A 20,513-nucleotide genomic window follows, 5' to 3' on the forward strand; every position below is an offset into this window, starting at 1 on the left:
ATGTCAAACATACATCGCAAAAGCTCAAATTACAAAACAGCAGATTGCTAATTTAAAAATATTTTAACAGTTCGTTACAGTGTGGACTCAAGTACATTTAATATGTGTATACTGTGTGTACTGTGTGCGTGTGTTCATTTATTTTAAAAAAAGCAACAAGGCTAGTTGCAAGGGACGGCTAGCTTTACGATGAACATCCGGAGACAATTAGCAGCCTCAACGTCTTGCTCAAGGGCACATGGACGGGACACGTGGAGCACAGCAGGGCTTGAAACGACGGCCTTTCCGTCATCAAGCCACACCCACCTCTCCATCATCAGAAGTAAAGGCATCAGGCCACATGGTTATCATTATTCTATAGAGACACGGCTACAGCTCCTCTTTCTCTCCCTTCCGGGCCATGAAGAGTCCCATGATGCCACTGGCAGTCAAGCACAGCAGCCCGCACCGTCTATTACACTATCGACTGGATTCACGTCTTCCTAAATCAAAGGAAGATATTTTGTCGTGAACGTGGGCGAACAACAATGATTGTGACTCCAAGGTGGTGGAAAAGTGGAAGGGTTGTGGTTTTCACATTCGCAAACGTTAACCCGCCTATAGTGGCAAAACGTTTTTTTTTCCCACAAACCTCGGGCAGCGTTTCGGTTTTGTGGATTCAAACGGAACGTCAGCCCAACAACACCAAACACATCGAGGTAAAAAAAAAAAAAAGTGTCCGTTTGAGCGCGAGTCTGCATCCGCACTCTCGCTCTCTCTCTCTCTTTAGCCGTAGCCAGACCTACCAGACAGGCACGGCCGTTTTCTCTGTCGGCCAGCGTCTTTTCCAGGTTTTTAGACAACTGGTGGATGGAAATTAAGCTCCACCCCCACGGCTGATTGCCGCGGGGGCGAGCGTTTCCGAGAATCTGGCCGTCGCTGCATTCAGCCGTAGGGGTGGAGCTTCTTTTCCATCCACCAGCTGTCTAAAAACCCGGAAGAGACGCTGGCCGACAGAGAAAACGGCCGCGGCTGTCGGCTCAGGTCTGGAAACGCTGTTTCTCTCTCCTTTGCGAGTCTCTCTCCACCCATCCGTTTTGTCACAGCGTTCCCATTGGCTCCCCGAAGCGGATCCGTTGGCCCGCCTCCAGGTTGAAGGCAAATCCCTGCGGAGCCTCGAACAGCAGCACGATGGTGGAGCCCAGGTTGAACTCGCCTAGCTCCTCCCCCTTGCACATGGCCACGCCCTCTTTGCCACCGGCGACATAGCGGAGGTCGTTGTACGAGCCCTTGTGGTAGCGCGCCGCCACGTTGGTCCTCAGCTCCTGGTGGGGAAGGAGGAGAGAAATTATCAATTAACCCATTTAGAAAAACCTTATGTTTCTGTATCAGTGGTGCTCAATATTTCATGTCAAGGACCCCAAAAATATATGTAATATGGCTCCGCCCCACATCTGAAAATATGTTGTTCCAGGGACCTCCCCAGAAGCAAAGATTTGAGTTCATTTTTTTCAAAAATAGCAGACCTACAAGTTCATAGCGTGGCACAGAGTGCCGTACTATGAACTTGTAGGTCTGCTATTTTTCAATAACTAAAGTATAACATAATGCTTTAAAACACTAAAAAGGGTTCCCACCCAAAATGAGTTACCAAAACCTCTACCCTTTTCATATCAAAGCAAGGCCCATTATTTATTTGGCATTTCAGCCACGGACCACCATTTCATGAGATTATAGCCTCTCGGACGTCAAGACTTTGATTATTTTGTTATCATTGGATAAGATTTTGTCCATAATGAGAGAAAACAGGCAAACGTTGATAAAAAAAATAACAATTCTTCTACATTCTCTATTTGTGTAGACTTCTTGTAAATTAAGTAATGCAGATTTTTAACAATAACTTAACTCTTGAGAGCGTACAATGAAACAAACCAAATGGACCCGTACGGGTCCATTTGGTTTGGTTGTTTGGTTGTTTTTGTCGACTAAAACCGAGACGAAAAATGTTCGTCGACTACCTTTTTTTCACTGACAAAAACGAAATGGGAACAAATAAAAACTAGACTAAAATGTTAGGAAGGGACTAGTGGACACTGGACAAGAGATCCAGTATAAGTCATTTTACACATGGTTGCATGCTGAAAATAGACCATCTACAAGCTAAAGATAAACAAGCTAAAGATAAGTCATTACGATGGCATCAAGGCCCGTCAAAATACATTTTAGTCGACTAAATCAACTGTAGATTTAGTAGACTAAAATATTATGATATTTAGTCGACTAAAACTAGACTAACACTAAAACATTCCAGGTGACTAAAATGTGACTAAAACTAAATGAAAACTATTCAAGAGACTATGACTAAAACTGCCAAAAACAACACTGCCTGGAAACCCCCTCAGGGACCACTGGTCAAAAACCACTGCTCTAAATCTCACTGAACTCACTGATCAGAATCATACAACTCTGTTGGCGAAAGGGCCTTTCTGTGTGGAGTTTGCATGTTCTCCCTGTGTTCCCTAGGGTAGGGACCCTCACAAAAAACATGTAGTAATCCTGGTCTCTAAACTACCTCCCCCTGGCCAGCCGGGGCGAATAACGTGTTCCTTCCACGCGCTACGTCCGGCCGGAGAAACGCCCCCGTCAGGTGAAAATAAGCAGCTTGGACTCCTCATGCATAGAAGGAAGCATGATGTTTGTCCGCTGCCCCCCCAGGTTTGCAGAGGAAGTGTAGCGCGCAGGATTACATTAGATAATAGAGCGGCGCAGTCCCTCCCCCTTTCAGAACAACGAACGGCCCAGGAAATGAAAACGCAATGCATTTCCCCATAGGCAGTTTTTATTTAATTTATTTAAAGACCTTTTAAGCGTCGTACGAAGCCAACTCTTGTCGTGACAAATCATGACCACACACACAATATCTTGGACCAAACAAATAATTACAAAGAAGAAAAACAACAAAAGAAAGTGTTGTAACCTGCCTGCTTTTTCTACTTTCTAATTCTTTAATAAATTAAATAAAAACTGCCTATGGGGAAATGCATTGCGTTTTCATTTCCTGGGACGTTTGTTGTTCTGAAAGGGGGAGGGACTGCACCGCTCTATAGACACAGACAGACAATTGACATCAGACTAAATGAGACGCACTTCACAAAAGAGGCAGCAGGGGGCACTGTGGTGCTGCTGAATGCCCTCATAGTGCAGTTTGGTTTTCAACCAGTGATCCTTGAGAGGGTTCCAGGTGGTACTGGTCCCCAGCAGCTAAATGATGGAAACTTGGTAACCAAATGGACCATTAATAGATCTTTAACTCATTTTGAGTTATTTAACTCTTTTTATAATTATTGTCAAACATCTGCATTACTTAGATAATGTAGACCAGTGGTTTTCAACCAATGGTCCGGGGACCACCAGTGGTCCTTGAGGGGGTTCCAGGTGGTCCAGATCTTTAACTCTTGAGAGTGTAAAATGAAACCAAACCCGTACATTTATGCTCTCAAGAGTTAAATTATTGTTACATTATCTGCATTACTTAATTTAAAAGTCTACACAATTAGAGAATGTAGAATTGTTTTTTTTAAATCAATGTTTGCCTGTTATCTCTCCTATGGTACCAACATCAATTCAGCATGGAATTGTGAACAAAATATTCTAAGCCAAATGCTGGTCCGTGGCTCAAATGGGTCTGAGAGGCTAAATCTCATCAAATGGTGGTCCGTGGCTCAAATGGGTCTGAGAGGCTAAATCTCATCAAATGGTGGTCCGTGGCTCAAATGGGTCTGAGAGGCTAAATCTCATCAAATGCTGGTCCGTGGCTCAAATGGGTCTGAGAGGCTAAATCTCATCAAATTGTGGTCCGTGGCTCAAATGGGTCTGAGAGGCTAAATGTCATCAAATGGTGGTCCGTGGCTCAAATGGGTCTGAGAGGCTAAATGTCATCAAATGGTGGTCCGTGGCTCAAATGGGTCTAAGAGGCTAAATGTCATCAAATGGTCGTCTGTGGCTCAAATGGGTCTGAGAGGCTAAATCTCATCAAATGGTGGTCCGTGGCTCAAATGGGTCTGAGAGGCTAAATGTCATCAAATGGTGGTCCGTGGCTCAAATGGGTCTGAGAGGCTAAATGTCATCAAATGGTGGTCCGTGGCTCAAATGGGTCTGAGAGGCTAAATCTCATCAAATGGTGGTCCGTGGCTCAAATGGGTCTGAGAGGCTAAATGTCATCAAATGGTGGTCCGTGGCTCAAATGGGTCTGAGAGGCTAAATCTCATCAAATGCTGGTCCGTGGCTCAAATGCCGAATAAATAACGGACCTTGACATGAAAAGGGTTGAAAACCAGTGCATTGATGAAACCTGGAGGGATGAACACATTGTTCTCTTTGTGGTCCTCTTTGAATGCCCTTTTTTCAACATCAACACTATAATCTTTAAGACGTTTGAATCATTACATTGTCTACAAAACATGTGTTTGGTGGGTCCAAGGCACACAGGCCTGTCCAAGGGAGAAAACAATAATGAAGAGAGTGGCCTTCGCCAGGGCAACCTGTGTGTGTGTCTAATAATAATTATAATAATACACTTTTAATTATATTGTACTTTTATATTGTATTTGAAAAAAAAAATCTTTATGTTCAACAGTGCAGAAAAAAAGCTTTTGCATGAAAACCATCTATAGGCTAAATAAATGGGTCTAAAAAAAACCCTAATAAAAACATGGGGGATAATATCTAACCGAATAGTTTATTAAAAAGGAAAGTCGTTGCATTCAAAATCGGACACTTTCTACAAAATCTGGGATCCTTATTTAGATCATTAGATCATTCTTGCTTGCCTTTTGTAGAGGGCGGTCGCTCTATTTCTCTCTCCCTCCCTGTCTGTACTCCCTGCTCAGAGCGTCTCTTCTACACTGTCTCTTCGAAACCCCTGAAACTATCAAAACATGGAACTAATCATGGAATTAGTGTGCTGGTCTCTGTACGTGATGGACAACATTTTTTTCTCATGTAAATTGGGTTCTGGAGAGCCTGCTCAATACCCTGATGGATCTTCCCCCGACTATCAGCGTAGAAGAGGCATTATTTGGATTTATGGTGACAAGATTTCTGCTGATTGGGCTGTGCATTGGTCTTGCGTACCGAAGAATTGGAAAAATGGCAACGCTGAACAGAGCCCCTATGCTGCCTGCCATGATAGACTCGTTGCCTTGAAGCAGAGATTGTTGGGCAGGGCACTTGGGGAGATGCATCAGAAGATGGACACGATCTTGGAACAGGCCAGCGCCCTGTAGATGCATCAGAAGATGGACACGATCTTGGAACAGGTCAACGCCCGAGTGTCATGACTGACAGAGAGCCATAACGGACATAGAGGAGAAATAGCCATATTGCTATCCCTCGCTCTAAACATGAATCTGGATTTCCCCCCCCAATTGACAATCTCCACAAGAAGAGACAGCGTAAGACAAGATCCTCTGCCCCCCCCCCCCCCCACCTCAACCCCCACCCTCCCTGACACCTGTTGTGACTTCGTCTGGGCCGTGTTCGTCTCCACTGAACCCGCCATGATAACGCAGGACAATGAGGCAACGTGACATGACCTTGGGGAGATATGCCAGGAACACACTTACACAAACACATGGGAAATGAACTTTCCACCGAACTGTTCTCATGGACACACATGTCTTTACACACAGCCGCCTTCTACCCCCCCCCCCCCCCACCACCCCCCCCCTGCAGCCTAGGCCCGGGTGTAAACAATTTTTTTCCTGCCTTCAGACAGCCCCTCCCACTGAGGCGTTGTGTGAAGATCAGAGTTTTTTTTATTTGTTGCAGATCCAAAAATCCAACCCCCCACCCCCCCTCCCAAGTTCCGTGCCTACACAATGCAACTGTATGTGATATGATGTCTCCATCCCTCCCCCCCCCTCCCTCTCTGTCAATACCCCTCACCTATCTCACTTCACACGGGTGTGATTAAAAAATCATGTCATTTGTTGTCATTATTGCTCATTGTTCTTGCCATGGATACTTCATTTTTATTTATTTACAATAGTGTTGTGCCTGGGCTGTTTTTCTTTTCTTTTATTATGTTTATTCTTGTGTCTGTGTGTCATTATGACAACCAGTAAGCAGGAAGTGTCAAAGTGACCGTTGCCACAGTTTGTATACAAAGACCATGTGACCACCAGTAAAAGTGACCGTTGCCACAGTCTGTATACAAAGACCATGTCATTATGACCACCAGTAAAAGTGACCGTTGCCACACATTTTTCTCTCCACCAAGAGCACTTTGCATACAAACAGACACTCGACACACTGGACTTTTCTTTCTTTGGGGATGAAAGCGGGTTCGCCTCAAGGACAAGCCAGGAGGAGCCAGGGATTTAACCAGGAACCTTCCGGTTACCAAGCCACTGCTCTGCCTCCTGAGCCACTACAAACTAATCACACAAGCAACTATTATATCAATCTATTTCTTAGTTAAATTAGCTTTCATTATGTTCTGCCGCCATCTAATGACTTGAAAATAATCTTCATTTTAAATGTTAATCTTTACTTGGAAGATACTTATCATACTATCATATCATACTATCATATCATGAATGGATTAATACGGCTGATGACAGACCCTCTCTGTAGCTCTGTCAGGTTCACATCCACCATCAGAGGACGCTGGCACGAGTGCCTCTTTTGATTTGTTCCCTGAGGGGCTGGATAACTTATTTTTTTTATTTTACCTTTTTCTATGTATTGTATGTATTGTATGTTTTACCCTGTGGGCCATGAGCCTGTAATAAAGTTTATATATATATCATCATCATATCATCATACTATAATTCAGCCAAAGTCTGTGTGTGTGTCTGTCTGTGTGTGTGTGTCAGAAACAAGGCCGTAGCTCCTTACTGTCTGCACCAATAGCTCCCACTTTTCACACAGGCATTGACCATAATAATATGGAGGTCTTAACGGAGCCCTTTTTTCGATTTGACACATTAATGATTAAAGGTATATTCAGTGATTTCACTTAATTCAAATATAACTTATTTTTTTGTTTTGTTGTGATAATCCTCCCTACTATAGAGTGTGCTGGCCATATAAGGAGTTCCTCCCTGTCCCCAGTTAACCCCTGGGGGTCAAAAAACCTTAGGTTTCGTTTTTTGAGTGAAATCACTGAATATACCTTTAATAATGAATTTATTAGTGAATTAAAAATGCGAAAACGCACCCAGGTCGCAGTACCCCCCGCGGCCACAGGGCGGCAAAGCTCCTCTCCCCGGAAATCACGTGTCACCAGTGTCACAAGTGAATTGCATTTTGGGACAATCACTCATTAATACTGGGACACAGTTTTCCGCGCAACATCTGTTTCGACACCACACTGTCCGCTCCCTCCTCACCACCTCCTTCGCCGTGCCGTACACATGAGCTACATGCACGCAGCTATACTTTCGCAACGCACGTGTGTGTGTGTGTGTTTCGCTACTGCTTTTACAATAGTAATGGGGGTCTCATGTAACTCAGAGACAGCATATACAATTGACCCATTTACACTCTCACATTTAACAGACATACAAATGCCATTCAATGGGGGGCTCCACGGGCATCTTCACCTTTCAAATGTCTCCACGTATATTTGTTACATCTGTGTGTATACAAATATATTATACAAGTTAAAATTAAGAGCAATTAAATATATTTATGGGGGGCTCCACTGGCATCTTCACCTTTCAAATGTCTCCACGTATATTTGTTACATCTGTGTGTATACAAATATATTATACAAGTTAAAATGAAGAGCAATTAAATATATTTAGGGGGGGGGGGGTTATTGTCCATACAACGGGTAAGGACTACCGGTAGTTCTCTAAATCTAAGGATTATAATTGTATACTTTCAAAGCCATGCTGTAATTTGACAATAGAGGGTATGCGTGTGTGTGTGTGTGTGTGTGTGTGTGTGTGTGTGTGTGTGTGTGTGTGTGTGTGTGTGTGTGTGTGTGTGTAACGATGCTTTGCCGTCCATGCACGTTGTAACTGGCTGCTCTCCCACTGTCAAACTGCACTGGCAGTGTTTATGTCCTTTGTACAAGGTATTCCTGTACTTCTCATTATGTGGACATAAATAAACATTTCAAATGTGTGTGTGTGCGCGTGCTACATACAATAAGTGGAACCCTGACTCAGAAACTAAAATGGATTTCAGATAAATGGACCTATGTCAACGAGCAACAGAGATCAAGTAGGAAATCTTAGAGGGAGACAGTCAGTAGAAGAGCTTGACTTAACCTATTGAACTATGTGACCCCAAAGGTTACTTGACTTAACCTATTGAACTATGTGACCCCAAAGGTCACTGTGTGTTCATGATGACTGCTGATGAAGTGGGACTTTGGTAGGTCACCAGTTTCAGCATAACATTGGTATTCAGTAGCACAGACCGTCGGCTGTAAGCCACTTTGAAAGTGTCGCGAGCTTGTCGGCAGGAGACTCCCGATGACGAGCTCCCGTCGCTTGCCGTCCACATCGCCTTGCCAACGCGTCAGAGCCCGTTGATGAAGAACCGAACATGTTCGGTCAGCTGGCGACCATCGTTAGCCGACGCTATCCATGTTGTAGTGATGAGTGATGGTAAATACTCCACTGTAGAGCAGTGTCGTTTTCATCGACTAAAACCAAGGCTTTTTTCACTGACAAAAATTACATGGAAACTAAATGAAAACTAAGCTATGATGACTAAAACTATCAACAGATATAAACTAGAGTAAAATGTTAGGAAGGGGCTAGTGGACAAGAGATCCAGTATAAGTAAAAGACAAGTCATTTTACACTTGGTTGCATGCTGAAAATAGCAGATCTACAAGCTCTACAAACACGTTGTGATGCGTTGTGAGCTTGTAGATCGGCTATTTTCACCAAGCGTAAAATCAGCCATTACGACGGCATCAAGGCACGACAAAATGACTAAAATGTGACTAAAACTAAATTAAAACTATTCAAAAGACTATGACTAAAACTAAAATCAAATTTTGCTTTTCCAAAAACAACACTGCTGTAGAGTGGATCTCTAGTCTGCTCGTCATGTTTGTGAACTAGATGATACCATCATTATTCTCAACTCTCATATACCAATATTACCAATTGATCAACTCCAAAGCGAAGCTAGCGAAACAAATGCTGTGTGTTTTGTTTTGTTGCCGGATGCATTGCAGAGGCTCCGGGGGTTGACCGATTCTGTGAGTGAAACAAGCGACCAGGTCTATGAAAACAAGCCCAAAAGAAGCAACCTGTTTCACCACTTGAGTCGTATTACATCCGCTATTTTCCAAAAGAATCATGAAAGCAAGCCCAAATAAGCAACTACACTTCAGAAATATGCCCAAACTAAAGCAACGGGCAACTATGAATATTAAGCTATGTTACAGGAAAACTAGCCCAAAGTCGCTGATAATAAGCAGAACTGGCAACACTTCAAACTGCGCTGCAGGCTGCTTTTTGCAATTTGCATGGGGAAAAATAATGTTTGGTCGGGCGACTGGTTTTGTGCTGATTAAAAAATGCTAGTCTGTTGCAATCTGACAGTTTTAAGTAGTCTTTGACTAGTCTGAACAAGTTTTCTTGGTCTGGAGGAGACGCAAGCAACTAGCAAACAAAGAAACTAGAATGAGAAACCTAGACTGTGTACCTCAGGGGCGGGCAACTTTGATGATGGAGAAGGTCACTATAGTTCCACACTCACTCCAGAGGGCCACTATAGTTCCACACTCACTCCAGAGGGCCACTATAGTTCCACAGTCACTCCACAGGGCCACTATAGTTCCACAGTCACTCCAGAGGGCCACTATAGTTCCACACTCACTCCAGAGGGCCACTATAGTTCCACACTCACTCCAGAGGGCCACTATAGTTCCACAGTCACTCCAGAGGGCCACTAGAGTTCCACATTCACTCCAGAGGGCCACTATAGTTCCACACTCACTCCAGAGGGCCACAATAGTTCCACACTCACTCCAGAGGGCCACTAGAGTTCCACACTCACTCCAGAGGGCCACTATAGTTCCACACTCACTCCAGAGGGCCACTATAGTTCCACACTCACTCCAGAGGGCCACTATAGTTCCACACTCACTCCAGAGGGCCACTATAGTTCCACACTCACTCCAGAGGGCCACTATAGTTCCACACTCACTCCAGAGGGCCACTATAGTTCCACACTCACTCCAGAGGGCCACTATAGTTACACAGTCACTCCAGAGGGCCACTATAGTTCCACACTCACTCCAGAGAGCCACTAGAGTTCCACACTCACTCCAGAGGGCCACTATAGTTCCACACTCACTCCAGAGGGCCACTATAGTTCCACACTCACTCCAGAGAGCCATTAGAGTTCCACACTCACTCCAGAGGGCCACTATAGTTCCACACTCACTCCAGAGGGCCACTATAGTTCCACAATCACTCCAGAGGGCCACTATAGTTCCACACTCACTCCAGAGGGCCACTAGAGTTCCACACTCACTCCAGAGGGCCACGATAGTTCCACACTCACTCCAGAGGGCCACATTGCATAGCCGATCTACAAGCTCAAAACATTTTGAGCTTGTAGATCTGCTATTTTTGAGTGGGACAAGGTCAATGACCCCCAACTGTATGGTGTTACCTCATCACAGTAAACCTGTATGTACAGTATGGTGTTACCTCATCACAGTAAACCTGTATGTACAGTATGGTGTTACCTCATCACAGTAAACCCGTATGGATCCCACGTTGGTCGCTCCGACGGCGGTGAGCGAGAAGAATCCGTGACGCCAGGCGCCGCTCAGCACCACCCGCTCGTTGTGACAGAATAACGCCTTGATCCACCGAGCAATTCCTGGGTTGACCGACATTAGAGAACCTAGAGGAGAGAATGAGATTAGAAAATAAAGAGAGAGAGAGAGAGAGAGAGAGAGAGAGAGCGCGCAGGGATAAAAAAAAGATTACTACTAATCGCCTGTAACCTCATGATTCAGTTTTGAGCCATGAGGCTCTCAATTCGTCACATTTCCATTACTGATTGGCAATTTTGAATTATCCTCCTCTGCTTGATTGCAGTAAACAAACAGTTGAAATTGCTACGGAATAAAATTATTTTTTAGCAAAAGGCCGATGCACACCTCAGAAGGCTAGTGACCGGTGCGTAGGGCAATAGAGTATTAAAAAGGTATCTTTGAAAAACAAAGAAAAGGTCCAGCACACTGTCAGACACTTGCCAAAATGTTGCTCTTTATTAGGTCGACGTTTCGGTCGATTCATCTGTCCTGATGAAGGTCTAATCTAACACAATCATCAATAATATTAAATACAAAATCTTGAAAGTATTTCACACACACACTTGTAGATCTGCTATTTTTTTTTAAACTCTTGAAAATGTGGTGCAAGTCTTTGCATACATATATTCTTTCAGAGCGAACATTTTTAACTCAAATCTTTGTTTTGGGGGGTGCCAGTAAAAACATCTTTTCAGATGGGGGTCGGTGGCCAATTACATATAATATTTGGGGTCCTTGACATGAAATAGTTTGAGAACCACTGACATAGAAACATGGGTTTTTCAGAAAACTAAGGGTTTAGAAGGCATTTGTAGAATCGTCCTCGGGTCTAAATGGATTAAAACACCAAAACGGGTTCCCTTCCTGAATGGGTAAATTAAAATGGGGTACACTACTAACCCGGGAAGTGTCTCCTGTGTGACACGGTCCAGTCGGTAGGCGAATGGAAGCAGTGGTAGTCTCCAGGAGCCAGGTACACCACGCAATGGTACAGCTCGTTGCCTGGCTGGGTCACCAGCAGCTCCTGGAATGAACCCGTCTCGTCTGAGCGGAGAAAATAATACACGGATTAATGAAATCTGAAAACAACTGAAAATGCTTCTAATGCCCTAACCACACCAAATGGTCAAGACGGTTTTAGCGTTTAGCGGTGTGATACAGTATGTCTTGTTGCACGTTGACCCACGTTGACCCTAGTGATTTAACATGTGGAATTCAATGGCCAAAACCACACCAAAGGGTCGAGACGGTTTTGGCTTTAACTCCTTGCAACCGTTTGGACCCAAGGAGTTGCATGGTGACCCTTTGGTGTGGATAGGGCTTAAGACCATGTCCTAAAATTATGTTGTTGCTATACGAGACACAGAAGTGTATGTGACACACATTTGAGGTAAAACAACGTATAGTTTACACCAGGTCTAAATAGGATGTTTTAGTAATACATTTATAGTAACATTGTTCAGGATATTTTCAGTCATTAGCTTGTGGCATGCTTCCATATAGAAGACACGCTGGAAGCTATGGAAGCGAAATGAATGACTGAAATCATGTCTTTGCGAACGAGAACTTTACTCTATGAGAATTAGAGAAATGAAAGAGAAGTAAACATCAGGTTTTGCGGTCTTGGGGTTTGGACGGGAACCCCTTTTGGTGTTTTAAGCATCATGTTATACTTTAGCTATTGAAAAATTGCAGATCCTATTTTTGAAAAATCGAGAAAATGTGGTGGATATCTTTGAATATTCTTTCAGAGCGAACGTTTTTAATTCAAATCTTTGCTTCTGGTAGGGGGGGTTCCTGTAACTACATATATTCAGATGGGGGGTCGGTGGCCAATCACATATATTTTTGGGGGTCCTTGACATGAAAATGTTTGAGTGACGACTGACATAGAAACATGAGGTTTCAGAAAGCTCTCAGGATTTAGAAGGCATTTTGTAGAATCTGGTCTCAGGTCTAAATGGGTTTAAATGTAAGACTTTCACGTCCTCACTCTTGTTCATGTCCAGCCCGTCGTCGGCCCACGTCAGAGGTCCAAGGAAGGACTCCAGACTGTAGGTGACACCTTTGACTTGTTCCACCTCACAGTTACGAACTCGCCCGAAATGAAGGATTTTACCGTCCGCTGGGCTGATCTGGACAACATGGCACACATAAGAGGAGGACAACAGAGTAGACAGTGAAGACAGTGAAGACTACAGTACATAGTAGAGTAGAACATGATTGAGATAACATACACAGACTCACAGAGTGGAAGATCTTTAGCGTAAAACAGCAGGTAGAGAATGCAATAAGAAACCACAGAATACAGTAGAATAGACAAGCGAAATAGGATGAAAATAGAATAGAGTAGTATAAAGAGAGTAGTATATAAGAGAATATAGCAGAATGTGTCATATTCATAACATAATGCAGAAGGATAGAAGAGAAAATAGTTTAATGTCCCATAGTAGATAGATAGAACAAAGAATAGGGTAAAATAGAACAGAATATAGAAGAGAATAATAGATTAAGTGTCTGTCTGTCTGTCTGTCTGTCTGTCCGTCCGTCTGTCTGTCTGTGCGTACCACGCAGCTGGAATCACACACTGGTCTGACTTGAGGTTTCAATCTCCGTCTGAAGAATTCTCCCAGGTTCCTGTAGTGATGCAGGTCCTCTACTTCTGCCTCCTGTGGAAGGAGGAGTTTTCAGTATGTTACTTGTCCATCTATATCATCTACCTATATCTGACTACCCATCCATCCAACAATCAATCAATCAATTAGGCATTTAACGAGGTATCGTGAGAAGATTAACACAATCCGTGCCGGGATTAAATTATCATAACAGTTAATATGTGCGTGTGTGTTTGTGTGTGTGTTAGGTTGCGCACGTCTCCCCCCTGCTCCGCTCCCTCCACTGGCTCCCGGTCGCTGCCCGCACAGAATATAAAACTCTGATGCTGGCATTCAAAGCAACCAAAGGTATGGCTCCCCCATATCTTGCAAGTATGATTGAACCCTACAAACCCTCCCGCGCACTCAGATCAGCCAACGCAGGGAAGCTGGAAGTACCCTCACTAAAAACGCCGGGACACACGTCCCAGACTGCACTTCCGTAGACTTAGATAGCATTTGATACAGACGTATAGCATGTTATGTAGACAGCACTATAATTGCATTGAATATAGTCATAGCACGCCATAGTACATATGTATAGCATAGTAGTATATATGTATAGTTTCATTATATAGATATTCCACTGTTACTTTCTTAGCTTATGCATGTTTCATGATAAATGCTTTTATGTGATGTATTCCCATGCTTTTGTTCTTGCTTAATGTAAATCGCTCTGGATTAAGAGCGTCTGCTAAATGCCTAAATTGTAAATTGTAAATTGCACAGGTGGTGAAAAACAACCATGCTATTTTCGTGCTCAGACCCAGGCACCCACCCACCCAGCGACACACATAGCTCCGTAAGGGAGTGGTTGGACCACTCAAAAATGTATCACGATGGAAACTTCAGAGGTGCAATCTAGTTGGACATTTCTGCCTGCGTTCTGGCAGTTTGTGCAATAGGCATTCATCCGGCCAAAGTCCTCTCAGACTATGGAATCTAAACAACTAGGCGCTGGCGCTGCTTAGACACCTAGGCGCTGCATTAAGAGGGAAATGTGCATCGCATGGAGTCCAAAACATGGTCATTTCAGTGACGAATGGACCAAACTATATAGTTTACTGAGAGGTCAAAATGTCCGATTTAAACTCTGCAGGGCACTGGGGTACTCCAAATGAGAGATTAGGAACCTAACCCTAACTGATTGAGTAATCAATCAATGAAATACGCTATATATCAGATAAACGGTATTGAAAGGAGTTTGACCAAATATAAATGTAAATCCCAAGCTTGGAACAGAACAACAGCTAAGCCTTAGTTTGGTTATTTGAAGAGGTTTTCTTTATAAAATGTAATCTCTGATAAAATAGATTTAAAGTTATTATTTTACAAAGAAAAAAAGTTAACACTTAATGTGTACTTTACAGTAAATGTATGTACCTCACAAATACATAGGCATAATTTAATTTCATAGTATTGAAAAGAGGATAAGAGGAATTACGGGTACAGTGAAATAATTTTGATCGAAAATAATCTTTTTTAAGAGAAATATATCAAGGTTTTTCAGTAATTTGTCTGGAAAATAAATTTGTTTAAAAAAAGAATCGTATTGTGATTTGTGAATCTAGCTAGTATGGTGATTGTAAATGGTAAATGGCGTATTTATATAGTGCCTTTATCCAAGGCGCTATACATAGAGATTGTGCATTACATTCACCCATTCATACATACACACATTTTCACACACCGATGCGCCCCCATGATTGGTGATTGGTATCGTATGGTGAGTTGAGTGAACCGTTGCATGCTCCTAATTAGGGTGTAACGATACATTTTAACAGCGATACGATAGGTATTGCGATACATGGTTGACGATACGATACATGGACGATATTGGTTCATTATGGCGATACGATACGATTCAATGATTTTAAATTGATACAGTAACTATTTAGCAAATACATTAAATATGTGTGAAACTTGTGAGTTTTTTTAAGGGAAATATTTATTATTATGGATATAAATGAGTAAACAGTGCGATTCTCTGGCAAAAAGATGGACATTGTATTTGAACACATAATGGACAAACCCACGCCTTGACATGAACACAGGGAATGTACATATTTAACAATTGTAGCTATATGGAATGGAAAGGTAATTAAACCCATCTTTTTTATTTTTTTATTCTTAAAATTGCTAAATACAATGCACAAACTTTGCATTGATCAAATTGATTTTTTTATTGCAAAACGATTCGATACCGATTATCTCCATTTCAAAACGATAGGATAAAGGAACAAACACCCGCACACTGTCTTCAAATGCAGTGAACCAACTCATAAAGATAGCCTGATGAAGGCTGCATAGGCCGATACGTTACTGTTTCCCTATTCAAAGTTGGTTCACTGCATTTGAAGACAGTGTGCGGTTTGTTCCTTTTTAAGTGGTGTAAACCACTTCCTTAAGTGATTAGAGTTTAGAGTACCAGTAGGGGCAAAAGTGGCGCTGTTGTGCCAGAAACAGAGAGAGAGAGAGAGATAGTGTTGCACTGTTGCTGCTAATGAGAGAGAGGGGGGGGGGGGGGGGTTGCACCACTCAGTTCACTGAGTGGTGCAACCCCCCCCCCCCGGGACCGCCAGACGGAGTTACACCACTTACTTCACACGGGTGTGATTTTCATTGTTGGGCACCGTACCCTCTCAAAGGTTACAATACGATATTTGCTGTTTACATTTCGATATACTTTGATTTTTGATTTTTTATTAAAATGTATATTTCGATACAGTTACTATATCGTCACACCCCTACTCCTAATCAATCAGGGCATGCTGCTCTAACGTACCTGCATGTTGACACCGAAGGTCCAGATGTAGAGCTGGTAAATGGGTTTCCTCAACCAGGTGGGCAGCTCCACGGCGTTCAGACGGCCCCACGTCCTCGACAACAACCTGGTAGGAATGGACTTGTACAGCGCCACCTGGTGGAGGGGAGGAGGACAGAGAGAACGATCCTCCGATGAGGATCACCGGGGACATTGTGTGGCTGACCGGTGACATCTCTATATGACAGCGGTTCTCAACCGCCTGGGACCCCCAAAATAATCACATTTGAACTGGGACCCCCCCTTGGAATTGTAGGGGTTCTTTCTTTCTATTTTTTTAGGTATTAAAAAGGTCTCAAAAGTCCTTAAATGGTCACTTCGCTCACTGTCAGCCCCACGCTGAATTCATCAAAAAGTATTTATAAAGTATAAGATATTAGTGGACATTCTTCTGTGGCCTGCTGACAGTGTGCTCAAGACATTTTGCGCTGATCAGTCCAGCGGTTTGTGAGATTAGTTGTGAGATTATTTGTGAGACCCAGACAGACCCTTTTTTAGACAGTCCGCCTCTGAGGAACGACCACATCTTTTCTTTTTAAATGATTAATTAGTTTATAGCAAAGTACCTCTGGATGCTCTCACACACACACACACACACACACACACACACACACACACACACACACACACACACACACACACACACACCTATGTTTATATTGTATTCTGCTATGGAGTGCTCACTGTAAATCTACGGCAGGTATACACACACCCTGTATTCTACTATACAAGTACGTACTACGTACCCTAGAGGGACGGAGCGCCACAGCTGACAGGAAGTAATAGAGGAAGGAAAGGCTGCCGGATGGTCGCGAGACACAACTGATCTCACCCAGTCGCCTCCGCAGAGAGAACTGAGGTAACTGGAGCCTGAAATGGGATGGACCAATGTTACATGCATGCACGCACGCGCACACACACACACATGCTACTATATGTTGTATTTGATTTGACCACTCTCTAAAAGGGTAGAAACGATCCTAGATGAGCGACATGACAGCCAAGCAAAAGTAAGTAGTACAAGGATCAAATCGTAGATCCTGCTAGAGAAAGTGGTTAACATCAGCCTGTACACCACCTGGCTGGCTACACAAAAAAGAGGAGAGGGCTAAGTTCCTCTTTGGTAGGTACACGCCTGCCTGGCACCCCAAATAAGCTACTGGGGAAACCGATGCCCAAAGGCATTAACCCATTCTGGGCGGGAACCCCTTTTGGTGTCTTACCCCCTCAGGCCGGGAACCCATATTTGGGTTCTGTACAGTATGTAGTATGTACAGTATTCAAAAATGTAATTTTTTTGATGCTGCTGGTGTTTTTAGAATCGGCCTTAGGCCTATCATAACCGAGCGCACCGCTCCACAGGCTGGGAGCGCCTGTTGGACAACATTCAATGTCATTTCCGGTTGAGACGTCATCCAAAGTGGTCCCCCTCCATTTTAGTGGATGAGAGGAAAAATCTTCTAACGTGAATAACTCTTGATCTAAATCAATCCGTTCAATTCTAACCAAAGATTATGTTTTTGACGGCCCATCGCGGTACCGTCGCTTGTCGTGTTAGAAGTAATCATACTTCCCGCCTCAGGGGTGTTTTGGCCCTGAAGAAAAAAAATCGCTGGGCGCCCTGATTTAATGGTTACAAATACCCCCGGGCGTTCTAGGTGTTACGACACATTTCTACTTTTACGCCTGCCAAAAACACTCTCACAATATACGGACGTGCTATACTGAGAGCATGGCACCCAAAGCCAGCAAACTGGCCTCCACCTCCAACACACTAGAGGAAGCAAAGCCGCCCGGCGGTGGCATATCTCACCATCTCCCTGCTCTCCACACACTTCTTGGTCTCTTGCACATGGCCGCCAATCTTCTGTTCTCGTTTATCCACTTCTATCCTTCTTGTCTTCTCCTCTCTGTCTTCACAGAGTGATGGAGAGAGCGAGGAGATGCCCCACCACCCTCTCTACTGAAACCACGCCCACTTAGTTAGTTTCGCCTGCTTTGTCCCGTCTTCTCTCGTCTCTGCTTCCAGATGGAGGGATGGAGGGGAGAGAGAAAGCCTGGTTTAGCCAACACTGTAGCCACATAATGCTAGAATGCAGTGGTTTTCAACCAGTGGTCCTTGTAGGGGTTTCAGGTGGTCCCCCAGCTAAATAATGGACAGTTGGTAACCAAATGGACCCTTATATAGATACTTTTACTCTTGAGTTAAATTATTGTTAAACATCTGCATATACTGAATTTACAAGAAATCTACACAAATTGAGAATGTAGAGGAATTGTTATTTTGATCAACGTTTGCCTGTTATCTCTCCTAAATATGGTACAGTACCACATCAATACAAAATGGAATTGTGGACAAAACATTTTCTTTAGTATTGGATCTGAGAGGCTAAAAGGTCATCAAATGGTGGTCCGTGGCTCAGAAGATGCCGAATATTCAGGTCCATCTCAATGAATTCGAATATTGTGAAAAAGTAAATTTTCTTCCGTGATATAATTCAAAAAGTGAAACTTTCATAAATTCTCAATTAATTGTGCATTAAGTGAAGTATTTACCACTAAAAAGGACTTTTTAAAACAAGAAATGTCGACAATCAGAAAAGTATATTAATGTATGCAGTCAGTACTTGGTCTGGCCTACTTTTGAACAAATTATTTCATCAATGGGGCGTGGCATGGAGGTGATCAGCCTGTGGCACTGTTGAGGTGTTATGGAAGCCCAGGTTTGCTTTGATAACAGCCGTTAATAATTTGTATTGTTCAGTCTCATGTCTCACACCTTCCTCTTGACAATACAACCTAGATTCTCTGTGAGCCTCTGTTCAGGCCAGTTGGCTGGTCAGTTAAGCACAGTAATACCATGGTCAGTACACCAGTTACTAGTAGTTTTGGCTCTGTGGGCAGGTGCCACGTGCTGCCTGAAAAGGAAGATCAGCATCAACATAAAGCTTGTCAATGTACGGAGGCACACAGTGCTGTAAAATATAATAGATGGTTGTGTTAAGACTCTGGACTTGACAAAACACAGTGATGATTTAGGCCATGTTATCGGCTGGTGTTGATCCACAGACAGTGACAACTTAACAATGGTTTCAACACAGCCATCTTTTTAGAGTACATTGTGCTTCAGTAGGTTGAAAGCTTCATGGAGATGCTAATTTTCCTTTCCAGCTCGATTTGGCACCTGCCCACAGTGCCAAAACAATTACCGGTAGTAACTGGTGTACTGACCATGGTATTACTGTGCTTAACTGACCAGGTGTGAGACATACAGAGACAACTCAACAATACAAACTCAACAATACAAATGTGCCACAGGCTGATCACCTCCATGCCACGCCCCCTTGATGAAATAATTTGTAAAGGTCCCTGCACACTGCTGTTGTTTTTAGGATTTTTAGCAACGTTTTTCAGTCGGTTTTCCGAAAAACTCGCCCAGTGTGCAACCACCTTTAGACTGGTGGTTAGTGAAAAGGCAAGACAGATATACAGGACAGACAGACCCACTAGAGCAGTGGGTCTGGACTCTGGAGACACCCCAGGGGGTCCCTGAGGGTGATTTTGACCTGAGATCAGATTAAAAAAATGTCTTCTACATCCTGACAGTTTTCTGAAAAAGCTATGTTTCTACAGTATGTCAGTCGTTCTTCGATTTAAAAAAAATAGCAGACCTACAAGCTCGTAGACCTATGAGCTTGTAGATCTGCTATTTTTCAATAGCTAAAGCATAACATGATGCTAACACCAAAAGAGGTTCCCACCCAGAAATACCACTTTAGCCCTATTGGATATGTGAAAATAGATCTACGTTCTACAAATTCAGTCTAAAAATACAAAGAAAAAACTAAACTTAAAATTGTAATGTGTTTTGAAACATCTTAATAAGATGGTCCCAGCTGAAATATTTTCTGCCAAATACATATTACTGTGAGGGTCCTTAAGTTAACATTAAAATGTTTGAGAAGCACTGCGCTAGAGCTGTCCTTCTGTGTGGAAGGCTGCCGGTAAGACACTCAGTCATTCTGACATCACTGGCTTTCTTCCTGTGCATGACTTGACTTGACTCTCTTCCTCTATTTCTAACTAAACAAATGGTAATTTCACCCCGAAGGTCATAAACACAAACAAGCAATACTCGAACTGCCTGTACTACAATATTATTACAATGACAAGTACCACGAAATGATACTACTACTGCCTATACTACAATACCATTACACTAGTACATACATACTAAGTAACAGTACACTAC

General features: G+C 43.1%; 1 protein-coding gene across 2 annotated transcripts in view; it reads right to left on the bottom strand.

The window, feature by feature from the left end:
- Positions 1–898: 898 nt before the first annotated feature.
- Positions 899–20,513, bottom strand: part of pisd (phosphatidylserine decarboxylase) — a 37,955-nt gene continuing 18,340 nt past the window's right edge. The window contains exons 2-9 of one of the 2 annotated variants that reach the window (XM_083760031.1): positions 18,075–18,280; positions 17,008–17,131; positions 16,223–16,357; positions 13,351–13,452; positions 12,777–12,918; positions 11,684–11,827; positions 10,709–10,869; positions 899–1,304 (exon numbers count right to left, since the gene is read on the bottom strand). In XM_083760031.1, the coding sequence (XP_083616157.1) occupies positions 1,080–1,304; positions 10,709–10,869; positions 11,684–11,827; positions 12,777–12,918; positions 13,351–13,452; positions 16,223–16,357; positions 17,008–17,131; positions 18,075–18,115 (1,074 nt within the window). In that variant the 5' untranslated portion in view covers positions 18,116–18,280 and the 3' untranslated portion in view covers positions 899–1,079. The remainder of the gene's footprint in view (positions 1,305–10,708; positions 10,870–11,683; positions 11,828–12,776; positions 12,919–13,350; positions 13,453–16,222; positions 16,358–17,007; positions 17,132–18,074; positions 18,281–20,513) is intronic. The other variant, XM_083760032.1, reaches the window with a different exon arrangement.

Source organism: Protomyctophum parallelum (assembly GCF_964188405.1).
Source record: "Protomyctophum parallelum genome assembly, chromosome: 2".
NCBI lineage: Eukaryota > Metazoa > Chordata > Actinopteri > Myctophiformes > Myctophidae > Protomyctophum > Protomyctophum parallelum.